The sequence below is a fragment of the Narcine bancroftii genome, chromosome 3 (assembly GCF_036971445.1).
Source record: "Narcine bancroftii isolate sNarBan1 chromosome 3, sNarBan1.hap1, whole genome shotgun sequence".
In the NCBI taxonomy this organism is placed as follows: Eukaryota; Metazoa; Chordata; class Chondrichthyes; order Torpediniformes; family Narcinidae; genus Narcine; species Narcine bancroftii.
In genome coordinates, this window is record NC_091471.1 from 85,868,061 (window position 1) to 85,891,319 (window position 23,259).

Sequence of the window (23,259 nt, forward strand, 5' to 3'; positions counted from 1 at the left end):
CCTGCACGTGATACCCAAATGGATTTCTTGTCAATGGCCTTAACCACTGTCACAACTACCACGATCTTTAAAGATGCACCCAATTTGGGTCTCCAACCCACGTTCCTGAGATTAAGAGTCTCATGTTCCACCGACTGAGTTTGACAGGCTATAGAACACATAAACTTTTCATTCAAAATAGACAACTTTTTAACCGTTTCAGCAGCCTTTTGTTTGGAGCAAAGATTACTAACCCTTATCGGTTTCTCTTATAGCATATGATCTACTACCACCTCAGGACTTTCCATGTACTGCAGTTTCCTTCAAGGAAATAGTAAAGCTGCTCCGAAATTATACTACAGGCTTAGCTTACACGTCACCATAACTACAGAGACCTAAACAAAATTGCTCAAGTTCATGTACAATGTTTAAAGGCATTTGGACAGGCACTAAGATAGGAAAAGCACAGAGGAATACAACCTAGAACAAGGTTCAAGGTTCCTTTTATTGTCACACAATAATACATTAATAAGTAGCACATTTTAACTTTCGCTTTTAGTATTTCCAGGCACCCCGTGCAGCAAGAGAGAACAAAGTTAGAGAGTCCAGTCCCTTCAAAATGCCTGATGTTGGACCTCTTCCCACCCTGTCCTTTGTAAGGATTCCATTCCACTCTTGCAATTCCTCCAGCTCATCTGCACCCAGGAAGAGGACTTGCATGCCAGATCATCAGAGATATCCTCCTTCTTCAAACAATGTAGCTTTCCCTCTACCACCATCAACTTGGGAATCACCCACTTATCCTCCATTACCTGCATATCTGCCCTGGCCCCCTCTTCCCCCACACGCAACAAGGACAAGATTCCTCTTGTCCTCACCTAACACCCCACAAGCCTCCTCATCCAACACATCCTCCTCTCCCATTTCCGCCACTTATTACATGATCCCATCACCATACACATATTCCCCTCTCGTCCTTCTGCAGGGACCACTCCCTCCGTGACTCCTTTGTCCACTCATCGCTTCCCTTGGCATCTAACCCTGTGCCCACACCTCCTCCCTCACCACCATCCAGGGCCCCAAACAGACCTTCCAACTGAAGCAACATTTCACTTGTGAATCTGCAGGGGTCATCTACTGCATCTGGTGATCCTGCTGTGGTCTCCTCTATATCTGAGAGACTGGACGCAAACTGCGAGATCACTTTGTCGTGCACCTTGGCTCTGTCCGCCACAATAACATGGACCTCCCATTTCAATTCACCATCCCATTCCATTCCCTTTCCACGGTTTCATGTACTGCCACATTGAAACCACCCATAAATTGGAAGAACAACACCTCATCTTCCAACTGGATGCCATTAATATAGACTTAATTTAAACCCCCCAACCCCTTTGTTTCCCCCACCATCTCTCCATTCCCTGTCTCCTTTCTTACAGTCATGATAAATTCTACTAGTCCCTTATCACATCTAATTAACACCTTTTGTTGGTCTGGATTCCTCCCCCATTGTTTGAATTCTGAGACTTTCTGATATATCCTGCTTCTGCCTCTTCTGATTTTTTTCCTTGAAGATGGACTCTAGTCTGAAACATGGGCAACATATCTTTGTCTCCTATAGATGCTGAATAGACCAGCTGAGTCCCTCCAGCATTTTGATGTGTTTACTACAATCACAGCAATGGCCACCCTGCTTTACTCTTACATTCTATGCTACTGCCCATTAGCTAATTAACTTTCTGTACCAAGTGATGGGAGAAAAGTTTAGAGGACATCAGGGGTAAGTTTGTGAGTTCTGGGTGCCTAGAATCCATTGACAAGGGTGGTAGTGGAGTTTGGAACACAGGGACATTTAAGATATACACGATAGGCACATGAATGAAAGAAAGGTTGAGTATTTTTTGGTATAGGTTGGCACAACACTGTGGGCCAAAGGGCCTGTATTATGTTGTAATGCTTTATGTTCTAACCATTGATTTACTTAGAGTTCACAGATATGCCCCTTCTGCAGACCTATTCAGTGAAAAATCACCAACAAGTCCTGAGACCTACCTCCTTTATACTCCTGCTACCTGTTCAGTGAAACTCACCAAGTCCCAAGAGGGGTTTAACACAGGTAAAATGGATTTGCGGGGATGGAGGTTATGTTCAGCATAATGGGCTAAAGAGACTCATTTCTTTTCTGGACAATTCTATGAATATTTGTTTTACCCGGTCCCCCTGAGTGTTGGGATTAATAAAGGTTTCATTTTGGAGCAGGTTCATGGAACACAAATTGAAAATACTGAGGAACATTGCAAAATTCAGTGCGAGACTTTGTTGTATTATTGTAACTGGGGTGGGAAGGACATAAAGAAAATAAGCACAAAATACATGTGTACGAGAACCTCAGATACCTTCATGAAAAGGGTATGAGCAGGTTCTGTGCCCTACCAACCACTTATTTATACTAATCTAACATAAATGCCATCTTTGTCTCACCTACACACAAAGAATTTCCAGTTGACAATTTCTCTACCAACCCAGCTCTCAGAAGGAAGGAGGAGCACATGGATGAAGCCCACGTCACTACAGGGAAATCATACTTATTCCACACAATTAGCACCCAAATGCAGAACAGAGCCACATTGCTAAATGCTGTCAAACACCAAAATGGCACAAGATCTGACAGGTTTAAAAACCTACTTTGTTAAAATACATTGATACACCATAAATATAAAAGTAAAAGTGTACCTCAAATTCTTGAACCTAACTTTATGCACGACTGCACCCTAAACCTGAACTCAATTCTATGCAGTGAATATTTTCACAAGATAGATGTTTCAAATGTTAGGATGCACAAAAAAAAATTCCCATGTCCCCTGATACTTACGGTGTCTAACAATTCAATAAACTTGGAGAGGTAGAAAAGCCAGCAGGTCCAGGCCATCTAAAACAAAAGAAGCAGCACATTAAATAAAGAATTTATTTCAATTTCTAGTTTAATTTGAATACATCTTCATAATTTATGCATTAAATTTCTGTTGCTACTCCTTGTTGTGAATTTGTGCACACAAATATGGTAATAATTTGATTCACAACTTCCTACAATTGGCTTCTTAAAATTCCTAATTTGCCTGTTAAAATGAACATGCAAGAAAGATGAAGGCATTTTCCAACTACAAAGCCAAAGTACATACACATGTCCCTCCTAACAGTCATGCCAAGCATAGAATCTCCATCTATATTTCCATATATAAACAGGCTTGGTTAGCATAGTGGTTCATGCAATGCTACTCCAACAACAGCAGACAAGGTTCAATCCACCACTGTCTGTAAGGAGGCTGCAAGTTCTCCCCATGTCTGCAAGGGTTTTCTCCAAGTGCTCCAGTTTCCTCCAAGATATGGGTTAATGTGATAGTACAGATCTATCATCAATGTATATAGTGTATATAGTTACAGTACCCACCGCCAGTGGGCTGATATCGCCTCAAACCGTGTATCTTGGCGCCTCACAGTTCGGCAGGCAGCAACCTCCTTTGAAGAAGACCGCAGAGCCCACCTCACTGACAAAAGACAAAGGAGGAAAAACCCAACACCAACCAACAAATTTTCCCCTGCAACCGCTGCAACTGTGTCTGCCTGTCCCGCATCGGACTTGTCAGCCACAAACGAGCCTGCAGCTGACGTGGACATTTACCCCTCCATAAATCTTCGTCCGTGAAGCCAAGCCAAAGAACAGTATCTAGACTGTGCTTACAGCGATTGGCTGAGAGCTAAGCCACGCCTACTGTCCCTAGCCAGGTCGGATCATTCCGGACTGGTCAGCCACCTGTGAAGAGCTCCTGTCTTTTGCTAATAAAAGCCTTGGTTTGGATCAACAAGTCTTTGGTTCTTTCGACGAGCTCTACAGTTAATTAATCACATGGGTGTATCTGGACTATGTGGGCTCACAGGCTGGAAAGGCCCCAAACCATGTAATATTACTAAACTGCATACCAGCACTCACCAGCATCACTAGGCAGGTGTGGGGGGTGTGGACCGCACCAGAAGATACCATCAGAGGGGCTGACACCAAAGTGAACCATGTGGTTTCGTCTGCACCACCCCTCCTCACACAGCGCCACTCTCCCCCAACTTTGTCAGTGCCGCCGCCTCAAACCCCCCCCCAATCAGTGCTACCACCTCCAACCACACACCCCCCTACCCCCAGTCAGCACTGCCGCCACCCCTGGTCTTTAGCAATTCAAGAGCTCAACAAGATGCTTGAAAATTACAGGTATCAGCTTCCAGAATTCAAAACCCTCCATCAAACAAATCGTCTTCAGATCTCTTCTAAACCCTTTATCCTCAATGCTGAATCAATGTCTGTTTTGACACTTCACACCCACCCTCAATTTTGTACTTCTCCAACAGGATCACTTCAAGTCTCCTCTGCGTTAATGACAACAGACCCAGTCTTTCCAGTCTCTCCTCCTCAATATGACAAGTTCAAAATTCAGATTTATTGTCAGAGTATATACATGACAACCACATTCAACACAGATTCTTTTTCTAGCAGGACAGGCAGAATTTCTACTTATTGGTAATGCAAAAAATCTACAAGTATACAAACAAAAAATGTTAAAGGTGGAAATGCAAACAAAATGTCATTACACAAAATAAATATTCAATAATAAATCATGTACAAAGTTAGAGTCTTAAATGAGTTTAAGATGTCATTCCAAACCTCCACAAACTCCTGAGGAAGGAGAGGTGCGACAAAGTTTCTTCATGATGCATTCATGTGTTGGGTCCCAGGAATTAAAATTTGCTCACCACCTCCACCTCTGATCCCCCAGTGGTCAATGGATCATACACTTCTGGTTTTCTCACCTCCTGAAGTTCACAATGAACTCCTTGGTTTTGGTGACATTGAGTGTGAGTTCATTCAGCCAAGATTTCAGACTCCCTTCTGTGAGCTGAATTATCACCTTTTTTGTACAACCCACTACAGTGGCATCATCAGCAAGTTTGTAGATTGTGTTGTAGTTCCAAGCCACACAGTCATAGGTGTAAAGCAAGTGGAGCAGGAGGCCAAGAATGCAACCTTGTGGAGCTTCAGTACTGATGGAGATTGTGGAGGAAATGTTCTTTGCAATTGATTGATTTTTTCGTCTGGAGGTGACAAAATCCAGGATCCAATTACACAGTGGGGTACTTTCACTGATGTAAATGCACAGATTCCCCAACCCCCACCTCCTCGAGTCTTGCCAGAAGCAGCAGCATCTCTATCTACCCAGGAGGAGATAAGGCCATCAAGTTGGATCACCGAGTCTGGAATGGAGTCCTGAAGGCATGTTTCTGTAATCACCAGAGCACAGCAACTGCAATTCTTTCTGATTCAGATGCAACCTCAGAAAATCCATTTTCTTCTCAGCGATCTTACATTTGCAACTAAGATCATTGGGAGTGCAGGTCTGAAGGGGTTAGCTCTCAGTCTGCTCTTCTGCCTTCTCCAACAGAGCTTCCAATGGCCTCCCACACTTCTCCAGGAATCTGTTCTGTGGTTTGCTGCAGTCTGTGTTCCATGTTTCAGTTGGTTAAAACTGCTCAGTATCTTACCAATCTGATTCATAAGTTTCAAAGTCATGTTTGTATTTCTTAGTTTGCCGAGTATTTCCCAATTGTAGACAGTCCATAATGGGTTGGGAATTTCACCATTTTGAAGAGCCGAAGTGGCCACTGTAACGTTGTGTGTCACTTTTTTTTTGAGGCCCTATTCTTGATATTTGCTGATCAGTTTTGAGTGGATGATGGTGTTGAACTGTCGTCAGGGATTTTCCAATGCTGTTGAGGGGGTTTAAACTATATTGGCAGAGGGGTAGGAAACAAGGTGAAGAAGCAGATGAAGTGGCGGTTGTTGCACAAGTAGAGACAGCTGATAGAGTAATTTTGTTGAAGCACAGGTAAATAGGACAAAATTGCAGCCAAGGGGATGTGTTGGAATGCAACAGAGACACAGAATTTAAAAAAAAGCAACAAATACAGGGCTAAACATTTTGTATTTAAATCCATGCATGACAAGAAATAAAGAGGTTGACCTTGTAGTACAGCAGCAGATTGGCAGGAACAGTGTTGTGGCCAACACAGAGTTATGGCAAAAAGATGCATGTCATCGGAAGCCAAATGTTCAAGGACACAAAGTGGATTGAAAGGATAGGCAATTAAGCAAAGGGGGGTTGGCATGGCTCTGTTGGTAAGGAATAACATGAAATTATGAGAAAGAGGAGGAATAGGATCAGAAGATACAAATTCATTGTGGGTTAAGAAATGGCAAACAGACTTCCAAACAGTAACCAGGATGGAGAAAAGTTGTGTCAGAAGGGCAATGTAATTGCAGTCAAGGGGATTTTAGCATGCAAGCAGATTGGGAAAACCAGGTTGCGTTTAGATCGCCAGAGAAATAATTTGTAGAATGCCCATGAAATAGCTTTTTAGAGCAGCATGTAGATGACCCTACTAGGGGATTGACTGTTCTGGATTGGGGATTGGAAAATGCACCGGCGATGACTAGAGAGTTTTGAGTAAAGGAACCACAATGAGGCAGTAGTCATTTCCATTTGAGATTTAACAAGGGGAAACTGAAGTCCAAAATGCCAGTTTGTCAGTGGAGTAAAGAGAATTACAGTGGCAGGAGAGCAGAAATGGCCAGATTGGAAGGGGCACAAGTAGAGAAGATAGCAGAGCAGAAATGGATGGAGTTTCTGTGAGAAATGAGAAAGGTGCAGAATAAATACAGAACACAAAGGAGGAAATATTAAAATATGAAAAAAGTCACAACAATGGTTGACAAGGGAAATCAAAACCAACGCCAAAGCCAAAGAGAGGTCAGACAAGGAAGCAAAAAATTAGATGAATGATAAAGGATTTGAATGTTTTGTTTAAAATTTGACAGATGGAACTAAAAAAACTCAAGAGGGAAAAAATTAAGTATGAAAGTTGGCTCATAAATAATATCAAAAGGATATAAAAAGCTTCAAGTACAATTTCAATTTTATATCTTTTTCATAAATAACAAGAATTTTTTTAAAGTATTGCAACAGCAACTGCAAATAAACGTATAGCAATATCATAGAAATATGATAGAGAAGTGTTACTAAATAGATGGTTTAATGAGATGCAAAATTGTATACCCTTGGAAAAAATTACATATAGTTTAAGGAATGGAGTTGAAAATTTTTTATAGTATTTGGAAATTTGGGTGGGAGGGGCTTGGGGAGAAAATATATAAAAGTATTTTTTGTATCTTTGCCTATGGATATTTGATTAATGCTCTATTCATTTTTTCCTGTAATAATGCAAACAATTCAATAAAATTTTAAAAGAAGCTTCAAGTAGATAAAAAGTAAAAGAGAGGTGAATATAGATATAGGACCACTAGAAAATGGTGCTGGAGAAATAATAATGGGAGACAAGGAGATGGCAGTAGAACTAAATGAGTGTTTTGCATCAATCTTCACAGTGGAAGACATTAGCAGTGTGCCAGTTGTCAAAAGACATCAGGGAAGGGAAGTGAGTACAGTTACCATTCCAAAGGAGACAGTTCAGAAAGCTGAATGGTCAAAAGGTGGACACGTCTCCTTGACCAGATGGATTTCACCCTTAGGTCCTGAAAGAAGTAGTAGTATAAATTGTGAAGGCATTGGTAATAATCTTTCAGGAATCAAAAGATTGTGGCATGGTCCCAGAAGAAGATGGAAGAAAAAAAAAATCACAAATGTCATCCCACGATTCAAGGAGGCCGCAGAAAAATTATAGACCAGTTAGCTTCGTCAGGAAGATGTTGGAGTTGATTGAATAGGATCAGGTTATGGGATTCTTGGAGGTACACAACAAGATCAACAAGGGTATATCTTGGCTGAAAAGCCTACTGGAGATGGTTTGCAGATGATATGAAGGAAGGAAGAGGAGCAGGAAATGTTGAGGAAACAGGGAGGCTAAAGAAGGGTTTAGACAGATTAGGAAAATGGGCAGAGAAGGGAATGTCAGGAAGGGTACAGTCATACACTTTGGTGGAAAAAATAGACAGACTATTTTCTAAATGGGAAGAAAATTGAAAATACCCAGATGTAAAGGGTCCTGAGAGTCCTCATTCAGGACAGTCTGAAGGTAGATTTGCATGTTGTGTTGGTAGAAAAGGCAGCAAATGCAATGCTGGCATTCATTTCAAGAGGAACAGAATAGCAAAGCAGGGATGTGAACTTGACCCTTTACAAGAGTGGTGAGCAGTTTTGTGTTGATGTTGGAGGGAGTTCAAAGGTGGTTGATTCTGGAAATAAAAGGGTTTTCATACGAGGAGCTTTTAACAGGTCTTGGCCCTTAATAGTTGGAATTAAGACAAATCTCATAGAAAGATTTCAAATGTTGAAAGGCAGGGACAGAGTAGATGTAGAAAGGTAAGCAAATCTAGGACAAGAGGGCACAACTTTAGGATTGAAGGATGTCTGTTTAGAACAGAGGTGCGAAGATGCATAAGAATTTCTTTTACCAGAAGGTGGTTAATATGTTGAATTTGTTGCCACAGGCAGATGCCAGGTCATTGGGTATATTTAAGGCATTTTTTTTTTATATAAATGGCACAGTAGAAGCCAATTCCAGCCATTTAAACCTGTACTGCCCAATTACACTCAAATTAAGTGACAACCCTGTACATTTTGGATGGGAGGAAACTGGAGTAACAAGACAAAGCTCATGCAGACATAATTTTTTTTTTTTAACTTAGACAGCACGGTAATAATCCATTTCAGCCCATGATTCTGTTCTGCCCAATTTACCTACACCCCTTGTATGTTTTGACATGGGGAGAACATACAAACTCCTTACAGACAGCATGAGATTCAAATCCTGGTCCCAATTGCTGGTGCTGTCAAGGCATTGTGCAAACTGCTACACCAACTGTGCCACCCTAAATGGTGAGAACATACAAACAGCACCGAATTCAAAGCTGAGTCAATTGTGCTGTAATAGCCAGGGTATTCAAGATTACAGGGAGAAGGCCAAGCAGTGGGGCTGAGTGGGAAAAAGGATCTGCTCTTTTTTAAACTGTGGGGTAGACTCAATGGGCTGAATAGCCTATTTCAGCTATAGTCTTGGAGTTCACGTGCTTTGTGTAGAACAAGTGAGATGCCATTTGTTCTGGACCCATTGCTGTAGCAGGAAAATTGTAACGGATCCACTCAGATAGGAGCTGATAATGTTTTAACACCAGCCTCTCAAAACATTTCATCATTGTAGATGTGAGTGCCACTGGTCAATAGTCATTTAGGCAGGTTACCTCACTCTCCTTGTGCGCAGGTAACATAGAGGCCTGTTTGAAACAGGTTGAAGATTTCAGTGAATACATTGGTAAATTGGTCAGTATATGTTTTTCAGTACTCAGCCAGGTAGTCTGTCCACACCAGATGCTTTCCTTGGATTCACTCTCCTGAAGGCAGCCGCACGTCATCCTCTGATATTGACAGTAGAGAATCATCAGGGGACGTGGGAATGCACAGTGGCTCTTCCTTTTTCTGGTGGCCCAATGGAAAGCTCCACCCCAAACAACATCCCTGGTGAATCTCCCCTCCACCTTTTTCAATGCCAACATTTACTTTTGGCATGGCAACCAGGAAGGTACAGTACAACTCCAATTATCTGAAATAGATTCTCCAAAATCCTCATTTATCCTCAGGAGTTTGTGAAGGTTTGGAGGTGTGTGGAAAGTGTGCTGACCAGCTGCATCACGGTCTGGTAACACCAATACCCCCGAGCATAAAGATATCCAAAGGTAGTGGATATATCCCAGGCAAAATCCTCCCAAATACTGAATACACCTACAGGGAACGCTGCCATCAAGGCAGCAACAATCATCCAAGACCCACACCACCCAGCACACACACTGTTCTCGCTGCTGCCATCAGGGAAGGTGCCACAAGACTCGTATCACCAAGTTCAGGAACAGCTGCAACCCCTCCACCATCAGACTCCTCAAACTCAATCAAAGACTCATTTAAGGACTCTTACTTGTGCACTTTATTGATTTTCTTCTTGTTCTCTCTGCATTGCAGTTTATTTACATTCATTATCTGTTTACAGTTCTTTGTTTACATGTTTACACTGTGTTGAGTTTTTTATTTGCACCTACCAGTTAGTGGTAATTCTGCTGCACCCACAGAGGAAAAAAAAGAATCTCAGGGTTGTATGTGATGTCATGAATGTACTCTTGACAATAAATCGGAAATCTCCCTCCACCAATCTCAGCCCAAAAACCAAAATGAGCTACAAAATGCTATTCAAATTACCTTCAGTTTGAAGAAAGGGGCAGTTGAACATGTACATACCCTGAGGGCTTGGGGTGACCTAGAATAATCCACAATGTCACACCGAAAGGAGTATCCTGTGGCCCAGCCAGACATCAGAAACTGTTGATTAGAAAAGCAATCTAAATGTTAATAATTATTATTTTAAAATTGGTTAGCTTAATGTCTATACTTAGTTTTACACCAAATATCCTTGTGATGCAAATGTTTTTAAACTCGTGCACAATAAAACTGATGGTTTTTCTTTATTCTATGAGACAAAGCATCCCATGCCAAACAGATATAATGATCAAGAGCAAGTTGTTTTAAATTAAATACTGGCATCCTCCAATCTCAATTTAGAAACCATACAAGTGAAGAACCTTTAAAATATTCATCCTTGAAAACCTGCAGTACGTGTTATCTGGTGCACACAGCTGCTATGCCAGCACCCATTGGGGAGGTTTTGCTCATGTAATCCTTTAGTACAACAGCCATTCAAATTTTGGACAAAGGATTTTGGATCTGAAATAAACTTTATTTATCTTTCCACAGTCAAGGCTTGAACAACATGCTGTTTCAAGCATTTATTTTTCATAAAAAAAACTCAATATTGCTTCATCATCCAAGTTTGCCATTTCAAAGTGACGGAACTTGTTGAAACTTTCCTGTACAAAATGATATTGTCTTAGCCAAGTGTGTGTTAAATCATGTAACATAGGGATGGATCTCAGTATTTTTCAGACTTCAAAACTAGGAGCAGAATTAAGCCATTCATCCCTTTGAGCCTGCTCTGCCATTAAATCGTGGCTTTTTTATTTTTCCCCCTTGCAGGCCAATCCTGCCTTCTCCCCACAACCCTCGAGACCTTTACTAATCAATAAAGTATCAAACTCTGCTTTGAATATACCCAATGGCTTGGCTTGTGGCAACAAATTCTGAAATTTAACAGCTGAAGAAACTTCTCATCTGTCCTAAAGGGTCATCCTTTTATTTCAAAGTTGTATCCCCAAATCAAAGGCTCTCGATAGGCCATTTCAGACTGCCCAAAAGTGGAGATGTAAAGGCAGAGAAACTCCGCCAAAACGCATAATAACCTACCTTTCTGAATGTGTGGAGGCTGTATCCGAGCCGCATATTCCAACCCCTCTCAGAGAGGGATAATCTCCGCAGCGCAGCCACGCTAAGGGGCTGTTTAGGAGTGGGCAGATGATGCCATCAGCCCGCAACCCTGTCTCCCCAAAAGTTAATGTTCTGATAAAATAGCCCCAAGTAGGTGGTGATTTTAATTGTGTTTTGAAACCTTTATTAGATAAATCTCCAAAGAAAGTTAAAAAATCCAAGATGGCAATCCAGGTCCAAGCATTGATGAAAGATCTTAATTTAGTAGATATTTGGAGATGTCTTAATCCAACAGAGAAAAAGTTTTCCTTTTATTCATCTAGACATGAATCGTTTTAAAGGATTGACTTCTTTTTAGTATCGGCACATTTACAAGGGAAAATACAACAACCGGAATTAAAAAGTAAGGTGATTTCAGATCATTCTCTGTTATATTTTACATATGAAACTTCTGAGAAAATTCAAATAGCTTATCGTTGGAGATTTAATACAATGTTGTTAAAAAATATGGAATTTATTGATTTTTTGAAAAAACAAATTAATTTTTTTTTAAAGAAAATTCTAAATCTGTTCAAAGTAAGTTTGTATTTATGGGATGCTATGAAAGCCTATTTGAGAGGACAAATAATTAGTTATAGTTCTAAAATAAAAAATAATCGATTAAATCAGAGACTTGAATTAGAGAAACAGATCGATGAGTTAGAAAAGGAATTTCAGAAAAATGCTATAGAAGATCAGAAAATAGAATTATCTAGGTTGAAACTGAAATATAATACCTTGCAATCTTATCAATTTGAATGTGTGATTAATAGGACTAAACAACGGTATTACGAATGAGGAGAGAAAGCGCACAAGGTATTGGGGTGGCAATTAAAGAAAGAACAGATATCGAGGACTATTAATGCTGTTAGATGGAATTTTCTTATTACTTATAAACCTCGTGAGATTAATTATGAATTTTATTCATTTTATAAAAAGTTATATACATCTGAAGGAAAACAGGAAACTGGATCGATTGATTTTTTTTTAATCACAGTTGAATTTACCAATATTAGAGGATGGAGATACACAGGAGTTAGAAAAACCATTTACTGATTCGGAAATTAAAATGGCTATGCTGGAAATGCCAAATCGCCTGGTGATGATGGATTTTCGGTTGAATTTTATAAAATTTTTTATGATGATTTATCTACAGTGTTTGGGGATGTATTACGTCAAGTTGGAGAACATTATGATTTACCTGAGTTTTGTTCTAGTGCTTTAATTACAGTAATACCTAAAAAAAGATAGAGATCCTTTGAAAATATCTTCATATAGACCAATTTCGTTGTTAAATGTAGATTATAAAATAATAGCTAAAGTATTAGTGAATAGATTGGCTAAATTTTTACCAAAGTTGATTCATATTGATCAAACAGGTTTTATAAAGAATAGAAAAAATGAAAATAGAAAAATAGCCCCAAATAGACCCATTCACCCCTCTCCCTCCGAGTCAGGGGCGGCAGGGCAGTGGGTACCCTCATGTGTGGCCGTTGCGAGCTGGGACAGCCAAATGGGGCCGCTTCAGCCTTCGGGGCCGCTCTCTGTGGCCCAAAATGTGGCAGAGCAATGACAGTCTTCCCTAATCCATAATCCTCCACGCAGCTGGAACTGTTCTGGGAACCATAGAGCGGTTTCAACTGTGTGGGGGATTATGCGTAGGGAAGACTGCCATTGTTCAGTCACATATTTATGACAGGTGGCACTATGGCACCAGTCACCCCACTTCCTTCGGATCTGGAGGGCGCTACAAGGCGCCTCTGAATATGAATGGGATGCTGGAGCAGCCTTTTAGGGCTAGAGTCTGAAAAGTAAGTTCCCATTTTTCCATCTGCTCCATAGCTGGTCTCAAGGTGGAGGCCCAACGTGAAATGGCCTTCTACTGGAAACTTCCTCTCCACATCCACTCCACGCAGCCCTATCAGTATTCAATATGTTGCACATATATCCACATCCCCCTTCCATCCTCATGTTAACTCTCTTCTCCCCAGGATCATTCCTCTGGACTCTCTCCAACACTAGCACATCCTGCCTTGGATATGGGGGCCAAAACTGCTAACAATACTCCAAATGTGGTCTGAAATCTCAGCATTACATTCTTGTTTATAGATTATCATCCTGTCAAAATGAATTACAACATTGTATTTGCCATCCTTACTCACAACTCAACCTTCAGGGTATTTTGTATTAGGACTTCCAATTCCCTTTGGGCCTCCATTTTCAAAATTATTTATTCATTTATAAATGAATCGATGCTAGGATTCTTTCTACCATAGCTTTCCCTACACTGCAGTCCATTTGGTACTTCTTTGCATATTCACCCAACCTGTCCAAGTCCCTCTGCAAACTCCCTGCTTCCTCAACATTATCTGCCACTCTTTGTTTCATCCACAAATTTGGCTGAAAAGCCATCAATTCCTTCATCCAGATCAATAACATACAACGTGAAAAATATCAGACAAAACAATACCCGCAGAATACACTGGTCACCAACAGCCATCCAGAAAAAAAGCCCCCTTTAATCCCACTCTTTACCTTCTAGTTAGCCAATCTTCTGTCTTTCCTGTAATATAATGGGCCCCCCTTTGTTCAGCAGACACATGTGCGACACTTTGCTAAAGACCTTCAGAAAATCCAAGTAAACATCCACTCACTCTTTCATTCATCCTATTTGTTACTTTTTCAAAGAACTTCTGATTTGTCAGGCAAGATCTCTCCTCAAGGAAACCATGCTGACTTCAGCCTTCTATAAATCACATTTTCAAATACCCCAAAACTTTATCTGAACAATAGATTTTCAAATCTTTCCAACCACTAAAGTCAGGCGAAATGGACTGCAATGTCCTTGCTTTTGCCTCTTCCAAAGAACAAAGACATTTTTTGCAATTTTCCCTGTTCTCTGCTGATTCCTAAAAGATCACTTCTATTGCACTGAGTATCTCTTCAGCTTCCTCTTTCAGACCCTGGGGTGTTGTCCATCCGGTCCTGGTGACTTATCCACCTTAAGCTTCCCAAGCACCTGTACCTTAGTAATGGGCACACACTCACTTCTGCCCCGACTCTTGAATTTCTGGCACATCACTCAGGTCTTCCAGCGTGAAGAATGATGCAAAATACCTATTCAATTCAGTTTATTTGCCATTTTTTTGTTCCACATTACCATTTCTGTTGCATCATTTTCTAGTCCCATGTCCACTTTTGCCTCTTTCACTCTTCATACATCTGAAAAATTTTGGTAAACTCTTGTTATTGGCTAGTTTACCTTCATACTTTATGTTTTCTCCCCTTGTGGCTCTTTTGAATTTTAAAAGCAACTCAATCCTCCAGCTTCCTGCTTTTTTTTCAGTACTGTTGCTTTAATGCCATCTTTGACTTGTCAGCCACATTTGCCTCATCCTCCTTGTATAATTTTCTTTGAGAAATTGTCAGCAACTCCTGCCATTGCTGCTTGAACATCATTTTCTGACAAGGCACCAAATCTGGCCAGCTCCTCTCATGCTCCCCTCGTTATCTTTACTCAAGATATAAGACATCTGATTTGAATTTATCCCCATCAAACTGCAGAGTGAATTGTATCACATTGTGATCACTCCCTTCAAAGAGTTCCTTTACCTCAAACTTCCTCATCAAATCTGGTTCATTGCCTTTTCCCTACTATGCTCAACCACAAGCTGCTCCAAAAAGCACTGTACAAATTCCATGAGTTAAAGCACTAACTTGATTTTCCCAGTCTATCTGCACATTGAAGTCCCCATGATGCCTTTCTCACAGGTCTTCTCCAACTCCCATTATAATTTGAACCCTAAATCCTGGGTACTCTTCAAATGCCTGTATACAACTCCCATCAGTTGCAGTTTCTTAATTCAACGCACAATAAAGGTTTGTATTCAAATGTAGGGACTGTGTTAAGCAAGTTTGCAAATCAAACAATGAAACCAAGATGGGAAAAATTACATTAATTAAAATTCTAGAAAGGTAGTGAAGCCAAGATCAAACCTGCATGCATTTTTGAATAGTGCAGCAGGATTGAGGGGCATCAGATGACAAAACCAAACAGCCCAATCTTCAATCTTTCATATTTACTGAAATGCAAATATGTTCTGTTATGCACATAATTCTAATTGGAGTTGGAGAGGAACAAATGAGGAAAAGGACAGCAACTTGCAACCCAATTCCACAGGTTATGAAAAGTGAATGAGTACAATTTACTTCCAATGTTTAAAAAAAAAGTCAGTCAAAATACTTACTTCATAACACATATACATGGAAAAGATCACCATTGAAAAATTGTACACAATCATTACTTGCTTCAAGTTCAAAGGCTTCCTGTTCTCCATTAACCTTGGTCCAAATGATGTAACAAAGTAGATATAAGCACCAAGGATTATTGTTTGTGGTAAGGGTGAAGACATTAATGGCCAGTCTTCAACTCTAGGATCTACAAAATAAAAGGGAACTAATTTAGTCGAGAAAGTCAATAACCTGCTCCTAAATTGACTAAAGGTTGTGTGACAATACAGATCAGGGCATTAAATCGGCTCTTTCAGCACCTTCCCCAGACACCTCCAAAACTAGAGCTTTCTGCAGCCAACCATTTTAACTCTCTCCAACTATTGTCACAATGACAAGTCTGTCCTTGACCTCATCCATTACCTGGGTGAGGCCAAATGTCAATTTTAATCAGTGCACCACATTTCTCCTGGACAGCGTGAAACCCAATGGCATGAATATTGATTTTTCTAATTTTAGGTAACCCTACCCAGATCTCATTCAATCTATGCCTGTACTTATTTTCTTTCACCCTCTAACTTTGCTTCAAACAACCAGCCCCCACCCACCCACCCACCCCTCCCCCATCCCCACTCAATAGCTTCTCCCTCTTCCCTCCTTACTCCTTTGGACCTGCACTCTACCACATCTGATCCCCTCACTTAGCTTCATTCCTCCTTTATACATACAATTTCAGAATCTTAGACCTGATAAAGGGTTCAGACCCTAAACATTGACCAACCATTTCTACCAATTGATCCTATTGAACCTGCCAATTTAAGTTTATTATCATCTGATTGTACACACACACAACCCAACAGCACTTCTCTGGACCAAGGTGCAGACACAAAAACATATGATAATAGGTTGACAATACTGTGCACTGGATGAACTCCAGTAAATATCATCGATAGAGGAAAGGGAAAGCACAGTGATCCTCTCAGGTCTTTTAATGAACCTCTGTCGGGACTTCTGGTCTTACAGCTATCATAACACATAATGATGCAGCCACGAAGGACACTCTATTGTGCTCCTATAAAAGTCTGTCAAGGTGGGAGCTTGTTTCCTTGCTCTCCTCAGGCTCCATACGAAGCTGCTGTACCTTCCTGATGAATGAGGAAGTATTGTAGGTCCAGAATAGGTGCATGCCAAGGAAATTTACACTCTCCATGATGGAACCATTGATGTCTAGTGGAGAATGGTACATCTTCATTTTCCTCAAGTGCACAATCATCTCCTTTATCTCGTCTACATTGAGACTCGGGTTGTTGTTCTTCCACCATTTTACAGCCTCCCAACAACCACGTTCATTGTTATTGAGGAGGCCACCTACTGTTCCATCATCCACATGTTAGATGATTTTGTTAGAACTGAATCTGGCGATGCAGTCGAGAATCAGCAACAAGAACAGCAGAGGCCTGTGCATACACCTGAGATGCACCAGTATGCCGCATGATGGGGCTTTGTTTTACAACCAAACCAGACTGTGGACTTTCCATCAAGAAGTCCAGAATCCAGTTGTAGAGAGGGGTATAGAGTCCCAGTTTATCCACCAGCCTCCAAAGTAAGATCTTGCTGAATGCCAAGGTATCACCAGCAGTTGAAGGACTAACACAGACTTCAGACAATAATGCCAGGAGCGAGTGGGGGGGGGCCAGGTGCGAGCGGGGGGGGGGCCAGGAGCGAGCGGGGGGGGGCCAGGAGCGAGCGGGGGGGGGCCAGGAGCGAGCGGGGGGGGGGCCAGGAGCGAGCGGGGGGGGGCCAGGAGCGAGCGGGGGGGGGCCAGGAGCGAGCGGGGGGGGGCCAGGAGCGAGCGGGGGGGGGCCAGGAGCGAGCGGGGGGGGCCAGGAGCGAGCGGGGGGGGGCCAGGAGCGAGCGGGGGGGGGCCAGGAGCGAGCGGGGGGGGGCCAGGAGCGAGCGGGGGAGGACCAGGAGCGAGCGGGGGGGGGCCAGGAGCGAGCGGGGGGGGGCCAGGAGCGAGCGGGGGGGGGGCCAGGAGCGAGCGGGGGGGGGCCAGGAGCGAGCGGGGGGGGGCCAGGAGCGAGCGGGGGGGGGCCAGGAGCGAGCGGGGGGGGGCCAGGAGCGAGCGGGGGGGGGCCAGGAGCGAGCGGGGGGGGGGCCAGGAGCGAGCGGGGGGGGGCCAGGAGCGAGCGGGGGGGGGCCAGGAGCGAGCGGGGGGGGGCCAGGAGCGAGCGGGGGGGGGCCAGGAGCGAGCGGGGGGGGGCCAGGAGCGAGCGGGGGGGGGCCAGGAGCGGGCAGGGGGGGCCAGGAGCGGGCAGGGGGGGCCAGGAGCGGGCAGGGGGGGCCAGGAGCGGGCAGGGGGGGCCAGGAGCGGGCAGGGGGGGCCAGGAGCGGGCAGGGGGGGCCAGGAGCGGGCAGGGGGGGCCAGGAGCGGGCAGGGGGGGCCAGGAGCGGGCAGGGGGGGCCAGGAGCGGGCAGGGGGGGCCAGGAGCGGGCAGGGGGGGCCAGGAGCGGGCAGGGGGGGCCAGGAGCGGGCAGGGGGGGCCAGGAGCGGGCAGGGGGGGCCAGGAGCGGGCAGGGGGGGCCAGGAGCGGGCAGGGGGGGCCAGGAGCGGGCAGGGGGGGCCAGGAGCGGGCAGGGGGGGCCAGGAGCGGGCAGGGGGGGCCAGGAGCGGGCAGGGGGGGCCAGGAGCGGGCAGGGGGGGCCAGGAGCGGGCAGGGGGGGCCAGGAGCGGGCAGGGGGGGCCAGGAGCGGGCAGGGGGGGCCAGGAGCGGGCAGGGGGGGCCAGGAGCGGGCAGGGGGGGCCAGGAGCGGGCAGGGGGGGCCAGGAGCGGGCAGGGGGGGCCAGGAGCGGGCAGGGGGGGCCAGGAGCGGGCAGGGGGGGCCAGGAGCGGGCAGGGGGGGCCAGGAGCGGGCAGGGGGGGCCAGGAGCGGGCAGGGGGGGCCAGGAGCGGGCAGGGGGGGCCAGGAGCGGGCAGGGGGGGCCAGGAGCGGGCAGGGGGGGCCAGGAGCGGGCAGGGGGGGCCAGGAGCGGGCAGGGGGGGCCAGGAGCGGGCAGGGGGGGCCAGGAGCGGGCAGGGGGGGCCAGGAGCGGGCAGGGGGGGCCAGGAGCGGGCAGGGGGGGCCAGGAGCGGGCAGGGGGGGCCAGGAGCGGGCAGGGGGGGCCAGGAGCGGGCAGGGGGGGCCAGGAGCGGGCAGGGGGGGCCAGGAGCGGGCAGGGGGGGCCAGGAGCGGGCAGGGGGGGCCAGGAGCGGGCAGGGGGGGCCAGGAGCGGGCAGGGGGGGCCAGGAGCGGGCAGGGGGGGCCAGGAGCGGGCAGGGGGGGCCAGGAGCGGGCAGGGGGGGCCAGGAGCGGGCAGGGGGGGCCAGGAGCGGGCAGGGGGGGCCAGGAGCGGGCAGGGGGGGCCAGGAGCGGGCAGGGGGGGCCAGGAGCGGGCAGGGGGGGCCAGGAGCGGGCAGGGGGGGCCAGGAGCGGGCAGGGGGGGCCAGGAGCGGGCAGGGGGGGCCAGGAGCGGGCAGGGGGGGCCAGGAGCGGGCAGGGGGGGCCAGGAGCGGGCAGGGGGGGCCAGGAGCGGGCAGGGGGGGCCAGGAGCGGGCAGGGGGGGCCAGGAGCGGGCAGGGGGGGCCAGGAGCGGGCAGGGGGGGCCAGGAGCGGGCAGGGGGGGCCAGGAGCGGGCAGGGGGGGCCAGGAGCGGGCAGGGGGGGCCAGGAGCGGGCAGGGGGGGCCAGGAGCGGGCAGGGGGGGCCAGGAGCGGGCAGGGGGGGCCAGGAGCGGGCAGGGGGGGCCAGGAGCGGGCAGGGGGGGCCAGGAGCGGGCAGGGGGGGCCAGGAGCGGGCAGGGGGGGCCAGGAGCGGGCAGGGGGGGCCAGGAGCGGGCAGGGGGGGCCAGGAGCGGGCAGGGGGGGCCAGGAGCGGGCAGGGGGGGCCAGGAGCGGGCAGGGGGGGCCAGGAGCGGGCAGGGGGGGCCAGGAGCGGGCAGGGGGGGCCAGGAGCGGGCAGGGGGGGCCAGGAGCGGGCAGGGGGGGCCAGGAGCGGGCAGGGGGGGCCAGGAGCGGGCAGGGGGGGCCAGGAGCGGGCAGGGGGGGCCAGGAGCGGGCAGGGGGGGCCAGGAGCGGGCAGGGGGGGCCAGGAGCGGGCAGGGGGGGCCAGGAGCGGGCAGGGGGGGCCAGGAGCGGGCAGGGGGGGCCAGGAGCGGGCAGGGGGGGCCAGGAGCGGGCAGGGGGGGCCAGGAGCGGGCAGGGGGGGCCAGGAGCGGGCAGGGGGGGCCAGGAGCGGGCAGGGGGGGCCAGGAGCGGGCAGGGGGGGCCAGGAGCGGGCAGGGGGGGCCAGGAGCGGGCAGGGGGGGCCAGGAGCGGGCAGGGGGGGCCAGGAGCGGGCAGGGGGGGCCAGGAGCGGGCAGGGGGGGCCAGGAGCGGGCAGGGGGGGCCAGGAGCGGGCAGGGGGGGCCAGGAGCGGGCAGGGGGGGCCAGGAGCGGGCAGGGGGGGCCAGGAGCGGGCAGGGGGGGCCAGGAGCGGGCAGGGGGGGCCAGGAGCGAGCAGGGGGGGCCAGGAGCGAGCAGGGGGGGCCAGGAGCGAGCAGGGGGGGCCAGGAGCGAGCAGGGGGGGCCAGGAGCGAGCAGGGGGGGCCAGGAGCGAGCAGGGGGGGCCAGGAGCGAGCAGGGGGGGGCCAGGAGCGAGCAGGGGGGGCCAGGAGCGAGCAGGGGGGGCCAGGAGCGAGCAGGGGGGGCCAGGAGCGAGCAGGGGGGGCCAGGAGCGAGCAGGGGGGGCCAGGAGCGAGCAGGGGGGGCCAGGAGCGAGCAGGGGGGGCCAGGAGCGAGCAGGGGGGGCCAGGAGCGAGCAGGGGGGGCCAGGAGCGAGCAGGGGGGGCCAGGAGCGAGCAGGGGGGGCCAGGAGCGAGCAGGGGGGGCCAGGAGCGAGCAGGGGGGGCCAGGAGCGAGCAGGGGGGGCCAGGAGCGAGCAGGGGGGGCCAGGAGCGAGCAGGGGGGGCCAGGAGCGAGCAGGGGGGGCCAGGAGCGAGCAGGGGGGGCCAGGAGCGAGCAGGGGGGGCCAGGAGCGAGCAGGGGGGGCCAGGAGCGAGCAGGGGGGGCCAGGAGCGAGCAGGGGGGGCCAGGAGCGAGCAGGGGGGGCCAGGAGCGAGCAGGGGGGGCCAGGAGCGAGCAGGGGGGGCCAGGAGCGAGCAGGGGGGGCCAGGAGCGAGCAGGGGGGGCCAGGAGCGAGCAGGGGGGGCCAGGAGCGAGCAGGGGGGGCCAGGAGCGAGCAGGGGGGGCCAGGAGCGAGCAGGGGGGGCCAGGAGCGAGCAGGGGGGGCCAGGAGCGAGCAGGGGGGGCCAGGAGCGAGCAGGGGGGGCCAGGAGCGAGCAGGGGGGGCCAGGAGCGAGCAGGGGGGGCCAGGAGCGAGCAGGGGGGGCCAGGAGCGAGCAGGGGGGGCCAGGAGCGAGCAGGGGGGGCCAGGAGCGAGCAGGGGGGGCCAGGAGCGAGCAGGGGGGGCCAGGAGCGAGCAGGGGGGGCCAGGAGCGAGCAGGGGGGGCCAGGAGCGAGCAGGGGGGGCCAGGAGCGAGCAGGGGGGGCCAGGAGCGAGCAGGGGGGGCCAGGAGCGAGCAGGGGGGGCCAGGAGCGAGCAGGGGGGGCCAGGAGCGAGCAGGGGGGGCCAGGAGCGAGCAGGGGGGGCCAGGAGCGAGCAGGGGGGGCCAGGAGCGAGCAGGGGGGGCCAGGAGCGAGCAGGGGGGGCCAGGAGCGAGCAGGGGGGGCCAGGAGCGAGCAGGGGGGGCCAGGAGCGAGCAGGGGGGGCCAGGAGCGAGCAGGGGGGGCCAGGAGCGAGCAGGGGGGGCCAGGAGCGAGCAGGGGGGGCCAGGAGCGAGCAGGGGGGGCCAGGACCGAGTGGAGGGCCAGGACCGAGTGGGGGGCCAGGACCGAGTGGAGGGCCAGGACCGAGTGGAGGGCCAGGACCGAGTGGAGGGCCAGGACCGAGTGGAGGGCCAGGACCGAGTGGAGGGCCAGGACCGAGTGGAGGGCCAGGACCGAGTGGAGGGCCAGGACCGAGTGGAGGGCTTGGGCATTTCTCCTGGCATCAGAATGGTCTCGTTTAGTTTGGAGAATTTGATCCAAGGTTCAGTCTTTCTATTGTTGGCATTCCTGATTTTCTGGTTGTTAAATTAATGGAACAGAAAAACTCAGTCATATCTGAAAATAGGAAGATCAGTTTGATCAGATGTTCTATCTCCCCAATTAATGCCTCACACCAAGATTAATAAGTGGGTGCATGTGGTGAATCTCTGCTAAGCTGCCCGTCTTCCCCTCTGGCAAGCCTTGCTGTACTAACATTGGCTGTGCATTATCTCTACTGTTAAAGACACTACCCTTGGGTATAACTGTGTATGCACCCATTGTTTTTCATTATTATGCCATAAGTTTCTGCATATAAAAGTCATGAATATTGTTTGACCACATCGTCTTTGACTACTTCATCAACTGGCACTACAGTGCGGCACCAAAAAAAGGTTCCAAAAGCTTTGTAAATTCTGCTTCATAAAATTGTATCTAAGAAAAATTGTCAAACTTCACTCCCTTTTGAAATGTACCCTCTGTTAATTTGTTAAAATAATAACTAATCGGAGCAAATTATAACAAAATGAAAAATCTTCAATTCAAGATAACTTTTGATCTTTTATAATTTTAAGGAATGACGGACACTTTATAAAAATATTGCAATATTTAACACAATGTACAAGCTTGGTTTCTCATTTGAAATGTCACCTGCATCTTTGAGCCATTCATCATATAAAAGCACTGCTCTTGCTGTCAGATCTTGGAATGACATCTTCAGCAATACACATATTTTCATATTTTATAGAAAGTTTTATTTCAAAAGCATCACGAAGTGCAGTAAACCTTAAACCAGCATGTTCAGGACTTGTGATGTCATACCAGCAGATTTCTCTAACATACATGTTATTTCCATTAATCTAACACATTTGGAATTCCCATTGAACAAGCTTGACGAAATGACTGAATCAAAGACCATCCAGTGAGTAGAAAAGGAACCAAAAGGGTTTTCTAATAGTGAACAGATTTACCCTAAAACACAGATTTGGTGTTTTATTGTAGACAGGAAAAGTCATTTATCCAGGTGAAGGCTGGCTTTATAATGTGATAAATACAAAGTCATTTTACTGCACAGGTAAACAAAATAATTTAAATAGGGATTATTATAAAATATATTTCCTGCAAGGTAAGATCTTTGTATTTAAATGAGGAATAATTAATAGAGACAACTGCTCGGGCAGTGGAATGCTCCAAATGCAGCATGTGACAGCACAATGTCCCTAATGACTACACCTGTAAGAGGTGCATCCAGCTGCAGCTCCTGGAAGACTAAGTTAGCGAACTGGATGAACTCCAGATCATTCGGGAGGCATAGGGAAGAGCTTTGGGGTGATAGTCACCCCCAAATGTCAGGAGGCAGGTAGATGAGTGACTGTTTGGAGAGGGAAGGGGCAGACACAGTGCTTGAGTACCCTATGGCCATTCCCCTCAACAATAAGTACACTGTGTAGAGCTCGTCGAAAGAACCAAAGACTTGTTGATCCAAACCAA

The 23,259-nt window shown here is 48.5% G+C and overlaps 1 protein-coding gene across 2 annotated transcripts in view; it reads right to left on the reverse strand.

The window, feature by feature from the left end:
- Positions 1 to 22,496, reverse strand: part of elovl7a (ELOVL fatty acid elongase 7a) — a 53,953-nt gene extending 31,457 nt beyond the window's left edge. Inside the window, exons 1-4 of one of the 2 annotated variants that reach the window (XM_069924463.1) lie at positions 22,420 to 22,496; positions 15,686 to 15,876; positions 10,320 to 10,400; positions 2,852 to 2,908 (exon numbers count right to left, since the gene is read on the reverse strand). In XM_069924463.1, coding sequence (XP_069780564.1) covers positions 2,852 to 2,908; positions 10,320 to 10,400; positions 15,686 to 15,876; positions 22,420 to 22,483 — 393 coding nt within the window. In that variant the 5' untranslated portion in view covers positions 22,484 to 22,496. Of the gene's footprint in view, positions 1 to 2,851; positions 2,909 to 10,319; positions 10,401 to 14,598; positions 14,661 to 15,685; positions 15,877 to 22,419 lie in introns of those variants that run through there. The other variant, XM_069924464.1, reaches the window with a different exon arrangement.
- Between the last annotated feature and the right edge of the window lie 763 nt (positions 22,497 to 23,259).